Source organism: Cavia porcellus, unplaced genomic scaffold (assembly GCF_034190915.1).
Source record: "Cavia porcellus strain 051 isolate PalLab524CR breed Dunkin Hartley unplaced genomic scaffold, mCavPor4.1 scaffold_13, whole genome shotgun sequence".
Taxonomy (NCBI): Eukaryota; Metazoa; Chordata; class Mammalia; order Rodentia; family Caviidae; genus Cavia; species Cavia porcellus.
The window spans coordinates 41,751,983-41,768,429 of record NW_026947496.1 but is presented as its reverse complement, the minus strand read 5'-3'; the positions used below and the strand labels follow the sequence as shown (position 1 = coordinate 41,768,429).

At 42.5% G+C, this 16,447-nt stretch overlaps 1 protein-coding gene across 4 annotated transcripts in view; it reads right to left on the bottom strand.

The window, feature by feature from the left end:
- Pfkp (phosphofructokinase, platelet) overlaps nucleotides 1-16,447 on the bottom strand; it is a 62,999-nt gene that overhangs the window by 19,933 nt on the left and 26,619 nt on the right. For 2 of the 4 annotated variants that reach the window (XM_063260145.1, XM_003473404.5), the window contains exons 4-16: nucleotides 14,844-15,033; nucleotides 13,391-13,556; nucleotides 11,786-11,830; nucleotides 11,441-11,549; nucleotides 9,317-9,412; nucleotides 7,875-7,967; nucleotides 7,160-7,285; nucleotides 5,216-5,280; nucleotides 4,620-4,689; nucleotides 4,252-4,398; nucleotides 3,579-3,649; nucleotides 1,345-1,432; nucleotides 470-622 (exon numbers count right to left, since the gene is read on the bottom strand). In XM_063260145.1, coding sequence (XP_063116215.1) covers nucleotides 470-622; nucleotides 1,345-1,432; nucleotides 3,579-3,649; nucleotides 4,252-4,398; nucleotides 4,620-4,689; nucleotides 5,216-5,280; nucleotides 7,160-7,285; nucleotides 7,875-7,967; nucleotides 9,317-9,412; nucleotides 11,441-11,549; nucleotides 11,786-11,830; nucleotides 13,391-13,556; nucleotides 14,844-15,033 — 1,419 coding nt within the window. The remainder of the gene's footprint in view (nucleotides 1-469; nucleotides 623-1,344; nucleotides 1,433-3,578; nucleotides 3,650-4,251; nucleotides 4,399-4,619; nucleotides 4,690-5,215; nucleotides 5,281-7,159; nucleotides 7,286-7,874; nucleotides 7,968-9,316; nucleotides 9,413-11,440; nucleotides 11,550-11,785; nucleotides 11,831-13,390; nucleotides 13,557-14,843; nucleotides 15,034-16,447) is intronic. The other 2 variants (XM_013156392.3, XM_063260144.1) reach the window with 1 other exon arrangement.

Below are 16,447 nucleotides of genomic sequence, written 5' to 3'. Positions count from 1 at the left end.
AAATTACAAGACATTTAGTTCAATGTTTGTCCTTAAGTATCCTTAAGAGAGAACCTTGAACTCAAGATTCATCGTGATAAGATGTTAGAGGCTGGAAATAAATTAGATTCAACACCCTCCAAAAAGAACAAAAAAACCCAACTAATTTTAATGATTCCTAAGTCAAAAAATGCTATGATCTGATCCGCTTAGCTATGGAAAATCACTGTCACTTAATAGCTCTAGACAGTGATAAGTTGTCAGCCCAGCCGCTGCATAGCAGGACAAGTGGTAAACATTCAGCGAGCTAAATCAACAGTTTTGAGAGCCTAATGGACTTTTTAGTGTATTTTTGTGCAAAAATAAAATAATTAAAAGAATTCATTTTGGTGGTTGGCAGGAGCTATTTCTAGTGCACTGGTAGATAAAGAGAGCCGGAGCCTGCGGTTAGCGTCAGCCACACCTGCTTTGCTGGCACATACGCACTTACGTCTGTGATAGTGTTCAGAGCTGTGTCTGCCCCGATGCTGAAATCGGAACCGGGCACATTGTTGGAGACAGTGGCAGGAACCATAACCATAGGGACACAGAATTCCTCGTGTTTCTCCCGGGCAGCTGACAGCTCTAGGAGTCCCAGGTAGGCCTGTCAGATAAGTGTGTGTCACTGTGGGGGCCGGGAAAGCGGGGAAGAGAGACATGGAGGGGTGGCACCAGGAGCGAGGGCGTGGGAGCCTTGGGGAGCCACTGCTACCAGAGCACACGGGGTACGTACTGGGGTACCATGGACCACTAAAAAAATCAACATGGAGATGCATTAAAACCACAGGCAAGCAGAGCGGTTTTCAAAGCACAAGGGAGAAAAACAGACATTATCATTTAGAAGTAGAACTAAATAGTCTCTTAATAGTTGCAGTCTGGTTATTTGAGGTTCTATATTTTTTTTAATCAAAAGGTTATCATGGGACTGATCTTTTTGAATAGGGCATAACTAAAGACTACAGTCTAATATGGTACATGCTTTTAAAAATCTATAAAGGAAATTTAACCATGTAATCACTTTCTTCTCTAGAGACAACTGGCTTCAAATTTAAGAGATGGATTTCTACAGACTGGAAATAAATAAATTAGAACTCATGAGTTTCAGTTAAGGAGTGAAGCCTTTGTTTCCTTAGTGCATTACTTTATTGAAAGTAGGTCAGGCTTATACCATATTTTGCCACCATGTTGTTCATTGCACTAGTTGCAGGACAACTAGCCAGTGATAGGCTCAGGAATCTATAATTCTTGTTCCTGTATCAACAATCAACTTGTGTGAAGCCAACCCAGAGTTATCAATCAGTTCTCAAAACTAAAACAATATTGTACCTCAAATCCACCAATGATCAACAGGGCATTGATGTTATGGACACGTATCTGTTCAGCGATCTGCTCCAAGTACTTTCCAGGTAGGGTGCTAAAAAACAAATCAGGAGGAGAGGTCAGAAATTTTCACAAGCTTTACACATACCGTGATGTGCATCATGCTGGTCATCCCTTTGAAGACCACTCTGTTCCCCAGCCTTCTGCTCCCATCTCCTGTCCCTGGCCAAAACTCTTTGGTACTAAGGGGCTGCTTCCTTTATGCCATCGTGGTAGGCACATGGCAACTTGGGCAGTGAGTGCTTGCTGCTTTCACAAAGCAGCAGTGGTCAGCAATCATGTCAAAAAGGTAAGTGAGAATTGTTTCAGTTAATTGGTCTAACTAAAAAGAATTCTACTGTCTTATGAGAAAAATAATTAACCGTAGCTTATGATCACTATCAGTAATTGTTTAAATGGAAATATACAGCTTCCAAATAAGTTTTATATATTTATTATTCAATATAATTTCATTTAAAACCACACCCACCTATACTTGCTATTCCTCTCCTGTGTTGTCACTTATATTAAATGACATGATCAAGAAGTGCAGTGTTAGGTAAATGATATTTGGTTATGCCCCATTCCAAAAATTCCATCCAACAGCTACTATTCCTAATCTCTTATGCTTACTGGAGAAAATAAAGTGCTTTTATTTTTGTAAGAAGTTTTAGGGTGAAAGTATGTAAGCACTGCAAATTAGAGCAGACAAGTGGACATAGCCACCTGCAAAATCCCTCACGTCTTCTGGTGCAGTTTTTCAAGCTTCTTCAGAGTATGCCCAACACTGCCAACTTGTTCCTTCTAACTACTCAAGAGCAATCTGCAAAACCCCTACATTTGCTGTTTGTGGCCAGTTTGTAGAAGTCTGGGATGCATATTTATAGATACATCTACTTCTAATTAAAGCTTTGTCATCCAGAGGCCCAACACCATGGCACAGCTTTGGAGATCTACCCCAGCCTGTGGAATTCTCACTCTTAGCTAGGTGCTACTGAGATCCTGTTTTAAAAGCAGCACAAAGGACTGATTTGATTTCCAGGGACTAGTATACCACGGTTATATGGAACCCAATATATATTTTTTTAGATTTACCTAAACATTCCTTTCTTCCAGATTAAAATGTGAACTATGATAACTGACTGGTATTAACAGTTGTACCCTTGAGATAATCAGTGATGAAAAAGACTTAGGTTGTTTTCTTTTTTTTTTTTGGATACTGGGGATCCAACTCACGACCTTGTGATTACCAGGCAGGCGCTTGTAAGACTTAAATTTAGTATTAAATATTGCACCTTGTGAAAATATCCTAACCTCAGCTTCATGGGAACACTGAAACTTATTATAATGTATCTTGATATTAGAGTTTACTCAGAGCATTTCCTCAGCTGTGTAAATCTTAGCCTCCCCATGCATGTCACCATGCAGCTCAGTTCTGTGGTTCCCACCAACAGGAGGAGCCTCCTTCAGCAGAACTTCAGCACCTGTTTACATAGCTTGGTAACTGAGGCTCAGTATCATCACTCATTTATGACCTACATCAGAGAGAGGCTTTCTGGATACCAGATTGCTCTTCAAAAAAAATCAAAGTAAGGAATTATTAGAGAAAAATGTCCAAAAGTGTTATGGTTTTGATCTAAAATGTCCCCCCAAAGTCTCACATGTTTGGAAGGTGATTGGATCACGGAGTGCTATGCTCATCGGAAGACTCATCCACTGCTGAATTTTGCAGCTGGTGTTGTTGGGAGATGGGACCTGGTTGGAATCTCGGGTGTGAGTCCCTTGGGGGTATGAACTGCAGGGGTATTGTTTCCTGGGTGCCATGGAATGAGCAGCTTTCTTCCCCCATGCTGTTCCTCCATGTGTTTCTGTCTTGGAGCCAGCCAGCTTTGGACTGAACCCACAGGAAATTATGAACCAATAAACCTCTCCTCCCTTGTCAGGTATTGTGTTCCAGGGATGGGAAAGTGACTAACACAAGTTACATCCCCACTTCTCCATGCTCTGATAATCATCCCCAGTGGCCTAAAATATGATCAAGTTCCTGGGGTAAAGAATGAGTATCACACGCCTGTACCTCTCCCTTTAGGAACCTTTTCTAGTAAATTAGGAGAAGTATCAATATCCAGCTGTTCTCTTCTGGAATAAGCCCCTTTTTTCTTCCTTAGGAGGAAGTCAGAGAGTTAATACTTTGAAATTACCGTTTTGTCCCAAGAATGGACCCTCCTTGGCCAGTCCAACCTCCAACATCTGTCCAGCCAATTTCTTTGATCTAATGGCAGACATAGAATAAAACAGATAAAGTGAGAAGAAAAAGAGAAATCACAAAGTTTCAAAAACAGCTCAGAAAGGAGAAATAAAAAGAATTAAGACATAATGTACCTGTGCCAAGTCTCCATGATTAATATACTCATTATGCACTACAAATATGTACTAATAAAAAAAATGGCTCAGACTTGTCTTTCAATAGGTTATTTCCATAAAGAAGTGTGACTCACTACCAAGCTGTGTTTCTTCCAGCAATGCTGAGTGATTCAAGATGTGAAGTGGAAAACTAACCATGTACTTTGCCAATAGTGCTTCATACAAACCTGACAGCCTATGAAGGGGCAACTGTCACATACCACTCTCCCACAGTGTCTTTTGAGAAAACTTGAAAATACATTTCAGGCTGCATTTAATTTGAAGGCTGAGAATCTAACTTATAGCAAGGTCTTAAAACAGAAGTTATTTTTAAAGTAGGCAATCTTTATAGGTACCATGGCACAGAACCCAGGATTATAAGTGTTGGAAGGAGCTTGGGGTGCAGTGAGGGCTTGTCTCTTCACATGCAGTGACATTCCCACTTGCCTAGGACCACCTGGGAAGACTCACGTGGCCTTTGGCGAAGCCATCAAAGCCATCATAGATTGCAAACATCTTGTGGCCCTCGGCGATGCCCACACGCACGGCAGAGCGCACGGCCGCATTCATGCCAGCGGCGGGCGCTCCCACGTTGATGACAGCCACATTGCAGTTGGTCTGAAAACAGGAAAAGCAGGCCCAGGTCACCAGGTGTGTGCGAGCTCCCATTTGCTGCTCAGAAAGAAAATGAACTCTACAGTAGGAAAAAGGTTAGGATGGAAAGGTCAAGGACAGTCTTCCTCCAGGAGCCAGTGCTTGAGCTGGGATCAGCATCAAGGAAGGCAGGAGGGCACTGAGGCCACAGGAGGACAGGGGCTCCATGGGAGCTGGCCACCTACCTTTGTGATTTGATCATCAGGCAGCTTGATGGCAAGTCGCTTGTAGGTCCTCAAGTTGCCTTCAAAGCTCCTGAAAGACAAGGAAGTTGTTGGGTCAAAGGGAAAACCATGGGAGGGAGCCTGGGGTGGGGACAAACAACAGTGTTATCCATGGCAGATGCTGTACGGACCCTCAGTCAGTCCTCTCACTACTGGGGAAGACAGAGGCCCTACCACCACCCACAACCTGCAGGGCCCTTGCCGAGGACTCAGCATGCTATTTTTAGTTTAGAAACAGACTAAGGAAAAGTGCCATTCTCATTTCTTCTCAAATTTCTTTTCAAAATGGTGGCATTGTGTCACCTTGTATCTTAATTTCATTGGGTTCTGGGCAACCATCACCCTGCCCCTCACAAAAGGTCAAATAGACAAAAGAATTTCTTTCTAGCCATCTACGCATTCACCCTACAAAAAAAGTGCCTTGTGTATTACTTTACTTGCTTCACACATTTTTATATTGAGATATAATAAATAATACCCTCTAACCATATTCTAGATGACCAGACCTGCGGAGGAGAAGTTCCTGATGAAATAAGGTTTTCTTTAAAGTAACTCACCTCCCTCGGAGTTTCACAGCATCCTTAAATCTTCCCTCATCCATTGCCTTTTGTACATCTTGGGTCTTTTAAAAAAGAAAGGAAGAAAGATTGTGTCAAGGGTTAGTATGTCTGCAGGTGGGGAAACGCTCAGACCTCTGTGGCTGGACCTCTTCACAGTACAACCTTGCCAGCTGCCCCAAGGTTGTACTGTCTGGGGAAGTTCTAGGTTCCACCACACCTGGAACTTGGATGCCAGCTGTCAGTTTCAGCTGTGAGGCTGATGCCCCTGGGGTTCACCCAGCTCAAGCTACTTCCAGGTAAAAAGGAGGAGAAAGGTGGCACTGGCTATCTACGGCTGTGAAATTGCCAGCATTTTCCCTCACAAGGACAAAACTATTGGACAGGGCTCTCTCAGGGAAGGTTCTAAAAAATTCTGAGAAAAACACAGCCTATGGGTGGACTCATAGGGGCTGTAGGATCTAAATGTGGTTACAGCGGACTGAGGGCAGCAGAGGGGCCAGGGCTATCTCAAGACAGGGCTCAGGACAAACACACACACGCCAGTCAGCTCCAGCCAACCTTAGGATCTTGGGCAAGTTTCCTGTTGCCCTAAACTTCAGTTTCCTCATCTGTAGGATAAAGAAAATAGCCCTACTTCCAGGATTGTCTCTGATTATTAAAAAAGATCAGACCTTTAGTAAATGACACTCTGCAGATGCTCACCAAATGGCTCACTATAACTTTTAATAACAAAACCCTTATGTGATGGCTTGAAGAAGAAGCTAAGTTACAGCCACCAAACTTGTAACTAGACACAAGACACTCTTAAGAAATGTGCACATAGCTCAGGGCTGTGATCCTTTTAGGCCTGTCATCCTTCACATTTTCAGCTACTTCTTATTCACCTGTCCCCAAGGATATTCACGCAATGCAGAGACACAGACACATACCACACACACTGTACCCACAAATGGGAACACACCCACATAAACATACATGCACACAAACTTTCTCCACAACTATTGGGTTTTTAAGGTTATTTTTGGCAAGCCCTTTTAATTACTTGTCAACTTCTCTCTCTATAAATGCATATTATAAAAGAAACACACCTCAAGGTTACTGGAAAAATAAAGCAACGGTCATGACTAAGCTTTGGAAAAAGAAAAGGCAATGGCCATTTCAAATGGAACTAACTCTACTGCCACTTCATTTACTGATGATTGGAAAATTTTAACTCATGTTTCTTTCAACCACTTGCAAGCACTTCTGAGCCTGAAGGAGGTGGGCTCATCTCAGAATGTCAGTGGAAACCATGTCAATGTCTCATCACAGATTTGAATAACCTTGAGCACAAAAGGACAGAAGTGACTAAAACTGGAAAAAAAGCCATGTCACACCTTCTATGAAATGTCACATTACACACTTCAGCCAGGGCATTTTCTTGCACTTTCTGAACCCTGGAGCATGGGTGTCCACAAGCCCCCTGGAACCTTTTTGACTGTTGACAGAGTCAGTCAAAAGAGTTCTCAAAGAATACGCATTTCTGGTGGACTAGATTCACCCCCAGGGAAGTGACTAATAAGAAGTGCCCCATGGATGGTAGCTTAGAAAATAAGAAAGTAGAGACAGTATGGGTTTATACACTGTGCAGGGCTGGGGATATAGCTCAGTGGTGCGGCACCTGCCTGGCAAGTGTGAGGTCCTAAGTTTGATTCCTGGAACCTAAAAACAAAACAAAACAAAACAACAACAACAAAACACAAAAAACAAAACCAAAGTGAGTTATGCACTGTGCAGTGAAAATAGGAAACCTGCAGCCATCACTCCCTGGGTAGCTCATCACGTTCTTGAAGAAGCCATTTAGGCTGGTGAGCACCCAACAGGCTGTAGACTGGACAGCTCGAGCCACCCACCTGGCCTGACTGGTAGCATGTGTCTGTGTCCACACCACCCCTCACTCACCATCTGTACACACTCCATCAGGGGCAGGCGCACAGCGTGGTTTCCGTTCAGTGACACAACACAGGCAGGGATCTCAGGAGTGGCCTCTAGCAAGGCGATGACTGCTTCCACCCCCATGCGACTAGCCTGGAAATGACATCGTGACAGTCAAAGATGGCCCACTATCCTGTTCCAGATGAGGCACTGCCACCCACGACCCCTGAGGACCACGCCAGGACCCACTTTCCATGTGTGGAATGTGGGCTCAACAGAGCACTTATCACCCTTCCCACTTAGCTCCAGGCCACCCCTCTGGAATGAAGAGATTGTGATTCCAGTAAGATCAGCAAGCTATGGAAGGGATGGGGATTAGTGATGAGTAGTGGGCAAGGAATACTAAGAATTGAGGGTTTGGGCTCAGGACTCCAATCGTCCCCTTGGTTTGGTCTGGAACACTGCTTTCTACCCCTGGATTTAGTCTCCTGGTGTTGTCCTCACAGTAGACTTCCCATGTTAGCTGAGATCTCCAGTGTCATGAGGGCCTCCCACCCTAGGCTGGGAAGTCACTTTATGCCAGCAAATCGCAAAGGATCTTTCAAATAAGACAAGAGTCACTACAACCCAGGGAGGAGTCTACCAGTAAGCTTTTATGATAAACTGATTCCTTTCAGTGTCTAGAACTATTTCTTCCCCAGACACCTTGTGGAAATATCTGGCATCTTCCATCCTCACTTACCAAAATCCTGTCAAATGCTGAAGGGGTCCCTCCTCTTTGCACATGTCCAAGAATTGTCACTCGAGTGTCATATCCCAGCTGTGATACCACAAGCTGCACAGAAAAATTTTCATCAGGAATTCAGACCATTACACAGCAAAGTGACACATCAACACAGATTTGGCACTGGCACTGAGCAAATATTTCTCATATTCTTCCTTTACACCTGAGTGGCACAAATGATCATTTCTAAACTTGGCTCCCTAAAAGGATGATCAGTGGAACAAATATTTTTAAAATAATTCTTTTATTGTAAAACAAAATCTTCATCTCTCAATTCTCAAAAAAAAGTAATATTGATTTTCTAAAACATGCTGTTTTAGTAGCTTGTATATAAAATATCTATATGCATGAAAATGTAAGCATTTCCCTAGTATCACCTTAATTTGGACAACTGTGATTTGAACTGCACAATCCAACTAAGGAAAATCAGTCCTATGCCCACAGGAAAGCCAGCCTGTGACTTGCAGGAGCCACCAAACTTCGCTAGATCTGTTCACTCCTCTCTACAAACAGTGATGCTGGCTATTTTGAGTCCATGGTCCCTTCTTGATCCAATGTTCTATGATTTAATCTCTATTTCAGTTACGTGAGAAAGAAAATCTTCTTCCTGATTTTATCAATCACTTCCTGTAAATATAGGCAGTGGCTCTCACAGGTCTCTGTCAATGACTTAAACCTGAGGTACACAGCTGGTACTATACTGGAATCCATAAGACATATGTCTGGCTCATTAATTAACTACTGCTAGGCGTGATAAAGAAATCAGTGTGTAAAGCCAGGTTGGCAATGCCTGCTGCCTGAGCTGCAGGTCGACCAGAGCCTGGCTACACCCAGTGCCTTGCCTACAACACTGAACTCTGGCTGATATGTCACAGCCCTGTTGAGACAGGTGAGCCCCAGTCTGAGCGAGCTCCATGGTAACAGCCTGTCAGACTCTGTCCTTCCTCAGCGCCACAAGGCAGCAGTGACTCACAGGCCATGAGGTAGCTTTTTTGCTGAGACTGTGCCCAGCTTTTGCTCTGAGAAGAAAGGGGAATAAGAGGATACTATTTTTTTCTACTATCACAGAGCTGGCAGGTGGTCAGTCCTCATTTCCTTCGCAAAAGGGATTGTTTCAGAGCTGGAATCTCTACCACCAAGAACACGACTGCCCTTCTACCTTTTCTCCTCTACGCCTATTGTGGGACTCAGAGAGTCTTGAGAAATGTCCTAACAGAGAATGCAAGAAGTGCTGACTCTCTGGAGTAGGGGAGTTGTGTGTCCACCAGGACATTCCAGTTATGAACCACTCTGAAAGTATTTTGTGTTAGTATCAGGAAGAAGAAAAAATTAACACCCTGCAATGTTCTAAATTGAAATCCTGTCAACCATGCTAACAGGAAGAAACAATATTTACTTACCTCCTTGATTTTTTCAGAGGTAATAGGTTTATTTTGGGTATCAATTGCTCCTTCGGACACAATGATAATATTTAGCCTTTTTTTCCGGGCACGATTCTAAGGAAACAGAAAATTAAAACCCTCACATTCTTAATTTGTTGAACTGGCCTCTTTCCAGGCAGAAATCTTTCCCTCATTTTGCAAGGACTGCTTCCTAGAAACACCAGGGGAGGTAAGGACATCATGGGCCAGGGCACAGAGGACTGAGGAGTACAACAATGGAGAGAGGTCCCTGGGGACTTGAGCGATATTAACAAATAACAGAGAATTTAGTCTCTGATGAGCCCTATGATGGGTGGTGTTGATTTGTTGAATCCTACCACAGGAAGGAATACAGGCTAGACAACAATCCTCTTCCCACACACTCAGGTGCATGGGAGCGTGCGCACGTGCGCGCGCGCGCACACACACACACACACACACACACACACACACACACACAATTTCCTAGAAAACCAAGCTTTCTGTCACCTTTATTCCAGAGGTTCCTTTCATCTCTCCATGAATCCTCATATGAGGCCAAGAATTCTCTGCCATTATGATTGGATAATATTGGGCTCAGGCACAAGAAGTAGACAGGTAAGAAAGTGGAAAAGATACTGCTACATTTGGGTCTGGAATGTCCCCCAAAGAACCATGTGCTGAAGGTTTGACCCCTAGCCCATGGCACTACTAGGAGGTGCTTTTTTGTTTTTTTGGAGGTTCAGGGCCTCTGCACTGAACTGCATCCCCAGCCTTTTTTATTTTAGACTCTTGATAAGTTGCTAAATGGCCAAGGTTGGGCTTGAATTTGTGATCCTGATGCCTGAGCTTTCCAGTGCACTGTGATTACAGGCATGCACCACTGCAGCTGACCTGGCTTGGCAGAGGTAGAGTCTAGTAGAAGGAAATTAGGTAATCAAGAGCACTGCTTTGATAGAGATGTTGGGATTCTGACCTCTCTCTCTCTTTCTGGCCACTGTGAGGTGAGCGGAAGTCCTCTGCTGCACCCTCCCACCATGATGTACTGTGCTGCCACAGGATCCAGCTAACCATGGACTAAAACCTCTGAAACCATAAATCAAAATAAACCTTTTGGACTGTGATGTACTTTACTGATAAAGAAACAGAAACAAAGTAAACTTTTCCTCCTTAAAGCTGACTTATCAGGGCTGGGGATTTAGCTCAGTGGCATAAGCACCTGCCTTGCAAGCAGACGGTTGTGAGTTCGATCCCCAGTACTGATAAAAAGTTAAAAAAAAAAAAGCTGACTTATCTCAGGTATTTGTCATGCTGACAGAACTACTCTGGATGTGGATTAATGTCTTCTCAATGGATTTGCTTTCTATAAAATTCAAATTAAACACTTTCTCATATAAAGTGTGAGCAGTAGCTGACTGAAGATTGACCCACAGAAGCCAGGGTGAGGTGAGCTATCTCAATGTGGTTTATATTGGTTTGGCAGCAGCATCACAAACTGGCATTTTCAGTGTTTTTTTCTTTTTTCCTTTTTTTGTAATACTCAGGATTGAACTCAAAGGCTTTTCACTGAGCTACATACCCAGTGCTTTCTTAGTTTCTTAAAATGTACTTGGCCTTTAGAGAGGGACATTTTCCCTATGTCAACAGACACAGCATGAAAGACAAATGTGCAACAAACTCCAGACAGGAAGGAAAAAGCCAAGCTCAAAATAATTAGCAAACAGACAGACCTGCAGTCCTACACACTGGAGACCTCAGAGCTGAAAGAAACGTCAAAACATCTAACTCCAAGTCTTCTGGGGGACTTAAAACTGTGCTCGTACTCAAGGATGTGGAGGAAGAACAGCAAACACATTTTCTCTCTGAATCTCATTTCCCTTAATAGCTGTGAACTCATGGAACCTACTCCACTTGAAATCAGAACTGACTGTTTTGTATGAAAACAAAATCTTGGCTGTTTCTTCCTGGCGTTACTCTGAAGTTTTAGGAAGAGAAAGACATGTGTACAGCCTTTAAAGAGACCCCCTCCCAAAGGTTTGACTCTATTTTAAATAAGCAGGCTTTCACTCTTCTGAAAGGCTGTCCAGACTGGCAATGCCTAAAGCAGTTAGGGCTCCTAGTTACCTCTGAGAGTTTGATGCACATGTTCTCCTCCCAGCCTTCTTCCGGTGGAGACTCCGGGAGGAAAACCCAGTCTGCGCCGCAGGCCAAGGCACTCACCAAGGCCAAGTACCTACATGGAAAAGATGATGGATCAATGCCCTGAGCAGGAAACTTCTTGCAAGGCAACTGAGGTCACCTCGGCTCACTGACAAACTCAGGCATGTATAACATGGAATATGGATCAGATGGTGCTGGTTTCTTTGTGAACTCCCATAGGAGCTTCCACACCACAGGAGGTGACCAAAGAGATGACAAGAAGGGTCTGTTTCACCCACGTTGTGCATGTAGGTACATTCAGGTACATACCCACAGTGTCTGCCCATCACCTCCAGGACAAAGGTCCTCTGGTGGCTGGAAAAGAGACAAAGGGCACATTCATTCACCACTCCTGGAAACAGCATGGAAAGCAAACAGAAAAGTGTTCTTACAGCCAGTGAGACAGAACGCCTGATTTGTAATTATAGTAGGTACCTAAGCTTCAGAAAATGACTCATTTTCTACAGAAACAAATGCTGCTGCAATAGTGTTTCAGACTTGTAACAGCTTTAGCAGCAACTACACTTTCTACTTATTTTATCTCTACATATTTTACGACAGGCTATTACTTGTGCCCTAAGACTGACTTGTACTTCTAGCATACTTTCTTATGCTCTTTCCGATCACAACAAAAGACACTTGTCATTAATTCTCCTGAAAAGTACACCCCTCAGCTTTGAACTTATTTAGCCCATCATTTTGCCACTTGCTGAAGCAGTTCTGTAAGTCCTCTGCCCTGACTATCTTTGTGAAGTGTGGTAAAAAATGGTGAACACCAATGCCAAGTGCCATCTGATACAAGGGCAGGCTTACCAAAAAAAAAAAAAAAAAAAAAAAAAAAGACGTGTCTTCATCAACCTTATTTTCTGGATCTGCCACCATTTAACTTCTGGCTCTTCTCCAAAGTCAAAATGATCAAGCAAAGTAACATTTTAAATCAGTTCAGGACATTGAGGTACCTAAGATAGCACAAATGAAGATACCCAGGAAAGAGAACTTCTAAAGCAGCAGGAAGTCAGGGGTAGTATTATGAAGGGGATTAATGGCCATGTGTCTTTTACTGTAATTAAAAGCAAAAAATTAAACATTCACCAAAATTTCCCATCACATCCAATATCCCATGTATAAACATGAGTGTTAACACCTGATGACTGGGGACTTTTCATATAATGGAAAAATCCAGCTGCTCCAATCAATTCTTCCAACCCTGAAGAGAAGATGTGGTTTTCCAATGGCTGCCCATGGGCTGACATGGTGTGAATCGGACAGACACACAGAGAAGACTCAGGAGGTCTGGCTGTCTGGGTGGTTTCAAGTATCAAGCTCCTCATCCATAAAGTAGGAGACACTTGTACTATTTATTATTTCACATTATTTTTGAAGTGCTTCAGAAATTCTAAGGTGTCCCAGAAAGACTCATTAGTAATACTCTGTTCATGAGTCATATGGCCTGGGATAACCTATTGTTACTCTGCCCACACTTGTGTCAGTCAAAGGTTGGAAACCCAGCAGTAACAAAATTCTGCCTTGCTTCTTTTTAAGCAGTGTGGCAAAACTCTGTTATTTTACCTTTCGTTATTTCTTCAGGAAACTTCAGGGCATGACTTTAGAAATTCTTTTTTCTTGTTTTCTAATTTCTCTCATATGAATGCATTTTTCTTTTGTAATCAGGTTAAAAAAAGAGCAACATTTAAAAATTTAAAATGAAAAGTAAACTGGAGAACCATTTTCTGGTACTTGTTTCTAACACTCAAGTTGTGAAATTTCACCAGTATGCCCCTCTGCAGAACATTCTAGAATCACCACTAATTGCTACACCACAGCTTATCACATGCCTATAAGTTGACTTCTAATGTCTCCTTTAAGTCCTTTTACCTCTGGGCAGTGGTCATGATGGCATCAATGACTTCAATGATTCTGTGCAAAGCTGAGTCTGTGCCAATGGTCATGTCTGTGCCACAGAAGTCGTTGTCTATGGAGCCCACCATACCCACCACGTTGAGATAACCATGCTTCTTCATGGCTTCTTCACTGATCTTACCTGCATTGGGAACAAGCAACATGCCTCATAATCAATAAGAGTTGCTAATTCTTTAGGTACACCATGGGAAAAGAACTGAATTTTAAGTCTTTTTTCTATTATTTCTTCAGAGCTATATACAATCTGAATCTGTATACTTAAGAAAAGCCAAAAGTCGAAGTAATTATAGAAAACAAGAGTTATCATTTGGCATTAGCAAAAACACTGCAGTATAAAAATAAAAGGATCCACATGTTGTAACTGGTAGATGAAGATCTCAAGTTTAGCTATCACTGACTTCAGAGAATGACACGACTCTGAATTAGGCTACAGCAGAATTTCAGAATTAAGCACTTTATGTTATCTTCATGTTAATTTCTTACAGGTCCTTAGGGAGCTAGTCAGGTCTCTACCTAACTTTCACCTGGGTCAGGTAATTCTGTATAAATGGAATTAGAATGGTCAAAGGGGCTCTGGTTGCCCCTGTGCTACCAATAGGCCAGCAACAGATCGGACAAGGTGGCTAAGAAGATACTGAGAAGTTCTTGGTGCTAATCTCCATTCCCTAAATTGATTTTTAAAGAACTTGAGGCCACTTGCTTGGTTTCAAGTTTTCATTTTTCATGAAATTGCTATTAGTTTGTGCTATACACTCTCACTGGCTGTACTTTATAGTACACTGGAATTGTATCATAACAGTTCTAAGAGATTAGAGGCTACAGTATATACAGGGTTCTCAGAAGTCCTGAATAGCATCTCAATAGTCCTGATAAACCATGACACAGTGAAAACATCATTAAAGTGTAAATTAAATTATAATAACTTAGTTTAAAGAGATCCCAGCAGAGTTGGATGCCTCAAAGTGTAGATGTGGGTGTCCAAGGGCTCAGTTGGACCCAGGTCATAGCCAGTTATGTTTGTTTCCCACAAGACCTTTGATTCCGTATCTGTAAAATGAGGCTAAACAAGAAAACCTATCTCAGACTGTCATGAGGATTCTTTAGGACCACCTATGTAAAATGCTGAATGGTGCCTAGTCCATGGTAAATAATATTTACTATCATCACTATTGTTATTAATCGAAGTACACATTTAGATCTTGAGGTGATAAACTATTAGACCTACAACAAAAACTACTATTGGCTCAAGTTAAAAGGCAAAATGACCCACAGATATGTACAATTATTATATGTCAATCATAAATAAAACTTTTCTAAAAAGGCAAAATGTGTGAGTTCTACAAGTCTCTGAAGGCGAGGGAAACAAAATCTAGAGAAAGGCAGGACAGAGGTGAAAACAGGGTCATACCGTTCTGGGCCAATTCCTCCAGCAGTCCACTCCACTCCTCCCGGAAGATGTTGGCTCCGGTGAGGCTGCCATCCCCACCGATCACACACACGTTGGTGATGCCCAGCTGAACCAGGTTAAGAGCAGCTTTCAAGCGACCTTCCCGGCTGCGGAAGGCTTTGCAGCGAGCGCTGCCAATAATTGTCCCACCCTGGAAAAGGCATAAAATCACATTTACTGACTTCCTTCTCACTGGACAGAAAGCCAGATGGATCAGCACATGCACAGGTTGACCTTTAACACAGGACTTTCAATTCAAGTTCTCCTTGTTTCCATATCTTCAGTTAGCCCACTGTGACAGTCTGTGCTTTCCTACGAAGAATGACACTTATGCCCTGTCCAGGAGTGTAAATAATAAAGAAATGTGGAAAAAAAAGAAAAGAAAACTGGTAGCCATCTACCAAATATGCAGAGGCTCAGAGTCTGCAAGGGCACAGTAGTCTTCTAGCCAGTTTGAACTGAAGCTGTCCCAACACCAAATGGTGCAAATAAGTACATATTGAGCAAAAGATGTGTTATCGCCACTTGTCATCAGCTGTTACTTGAGAAGCTGCTTGTTTAGCAGCTTCCTAGTGACCAAAGATCTGTTACACACATGTTCAAGCAAAATATTAAAACAAATGGGAATTAGTGAACCAAAGGCATTTGAAAGGTATACACTTCCCCCAATTTCACTTATAGGGTAGAGCCCAGGTGCGGTTGCTCCCAAAGCAGGACAGTAAACGTAAGTGAAGTCTGATGTAAGTTCTCAGCAAAAGTGCTATTTATGTTGTGTCCTGCCGTATAAGCTGTAGTCTGCACAAGGGCCTGTAGTAGGTACAAGCTGCCACATGTACCCTAGCCTTTTTAAAGGCTTAGCTTTGATCTACCAAACTTCCACAGGAGGATCATGACATTTTATACTTAGTTTTTCAAAAACTAAGGTTGGGCTGGACACGCTCCCATATGTCTGTAATTCTCCTGATCAGGAGTGTGTGAGTTTGGATACTTTCTTGAGAACCTGTCATAAAATAAAATAAAGTGGACTGGGAGTATGGCTCAGTGCAAAGGCACTGGGTTCAATTTCCAGTGATAAATGGTTGGTTTGTGGTAATTAGAAAAATTAAAAACCGCTTTGAATCAATTATGAATGAGTGATAAAAGTCCATCTTAGACTCAATCCATTAAATGTGCATTTGCTTCACAAAGCAAACTTGTCATGAGCAGAATTGGTTTCCGTGCTGGACATAGACCTCTAGGGGGAGAGTTCACTGAAAGGCCCTTGTGCTTATGTAGGTGCTAGTATTCATGTGGACATATCAAGAGTACTCATGTAGACATGTGCATGACTCACTCTGATTTATGAAGACTTATTTCAGACTGTAAAAACACATGTTTTTTTTTCCCATGAAAGTCACCACTTAACTGGTAAAACCTTAATAAAAAATTACCACTAAAGTTGAAAATTCATTGGGCAGTAATTTCACTAGCTCAGCCCCAGTGGTGATTCTAATGCTACTGTACAAAGTGTGACTGGGACAGCAAAGAATTTGGCTCCACACAGGCACGTCTGGGATGGCAAATGC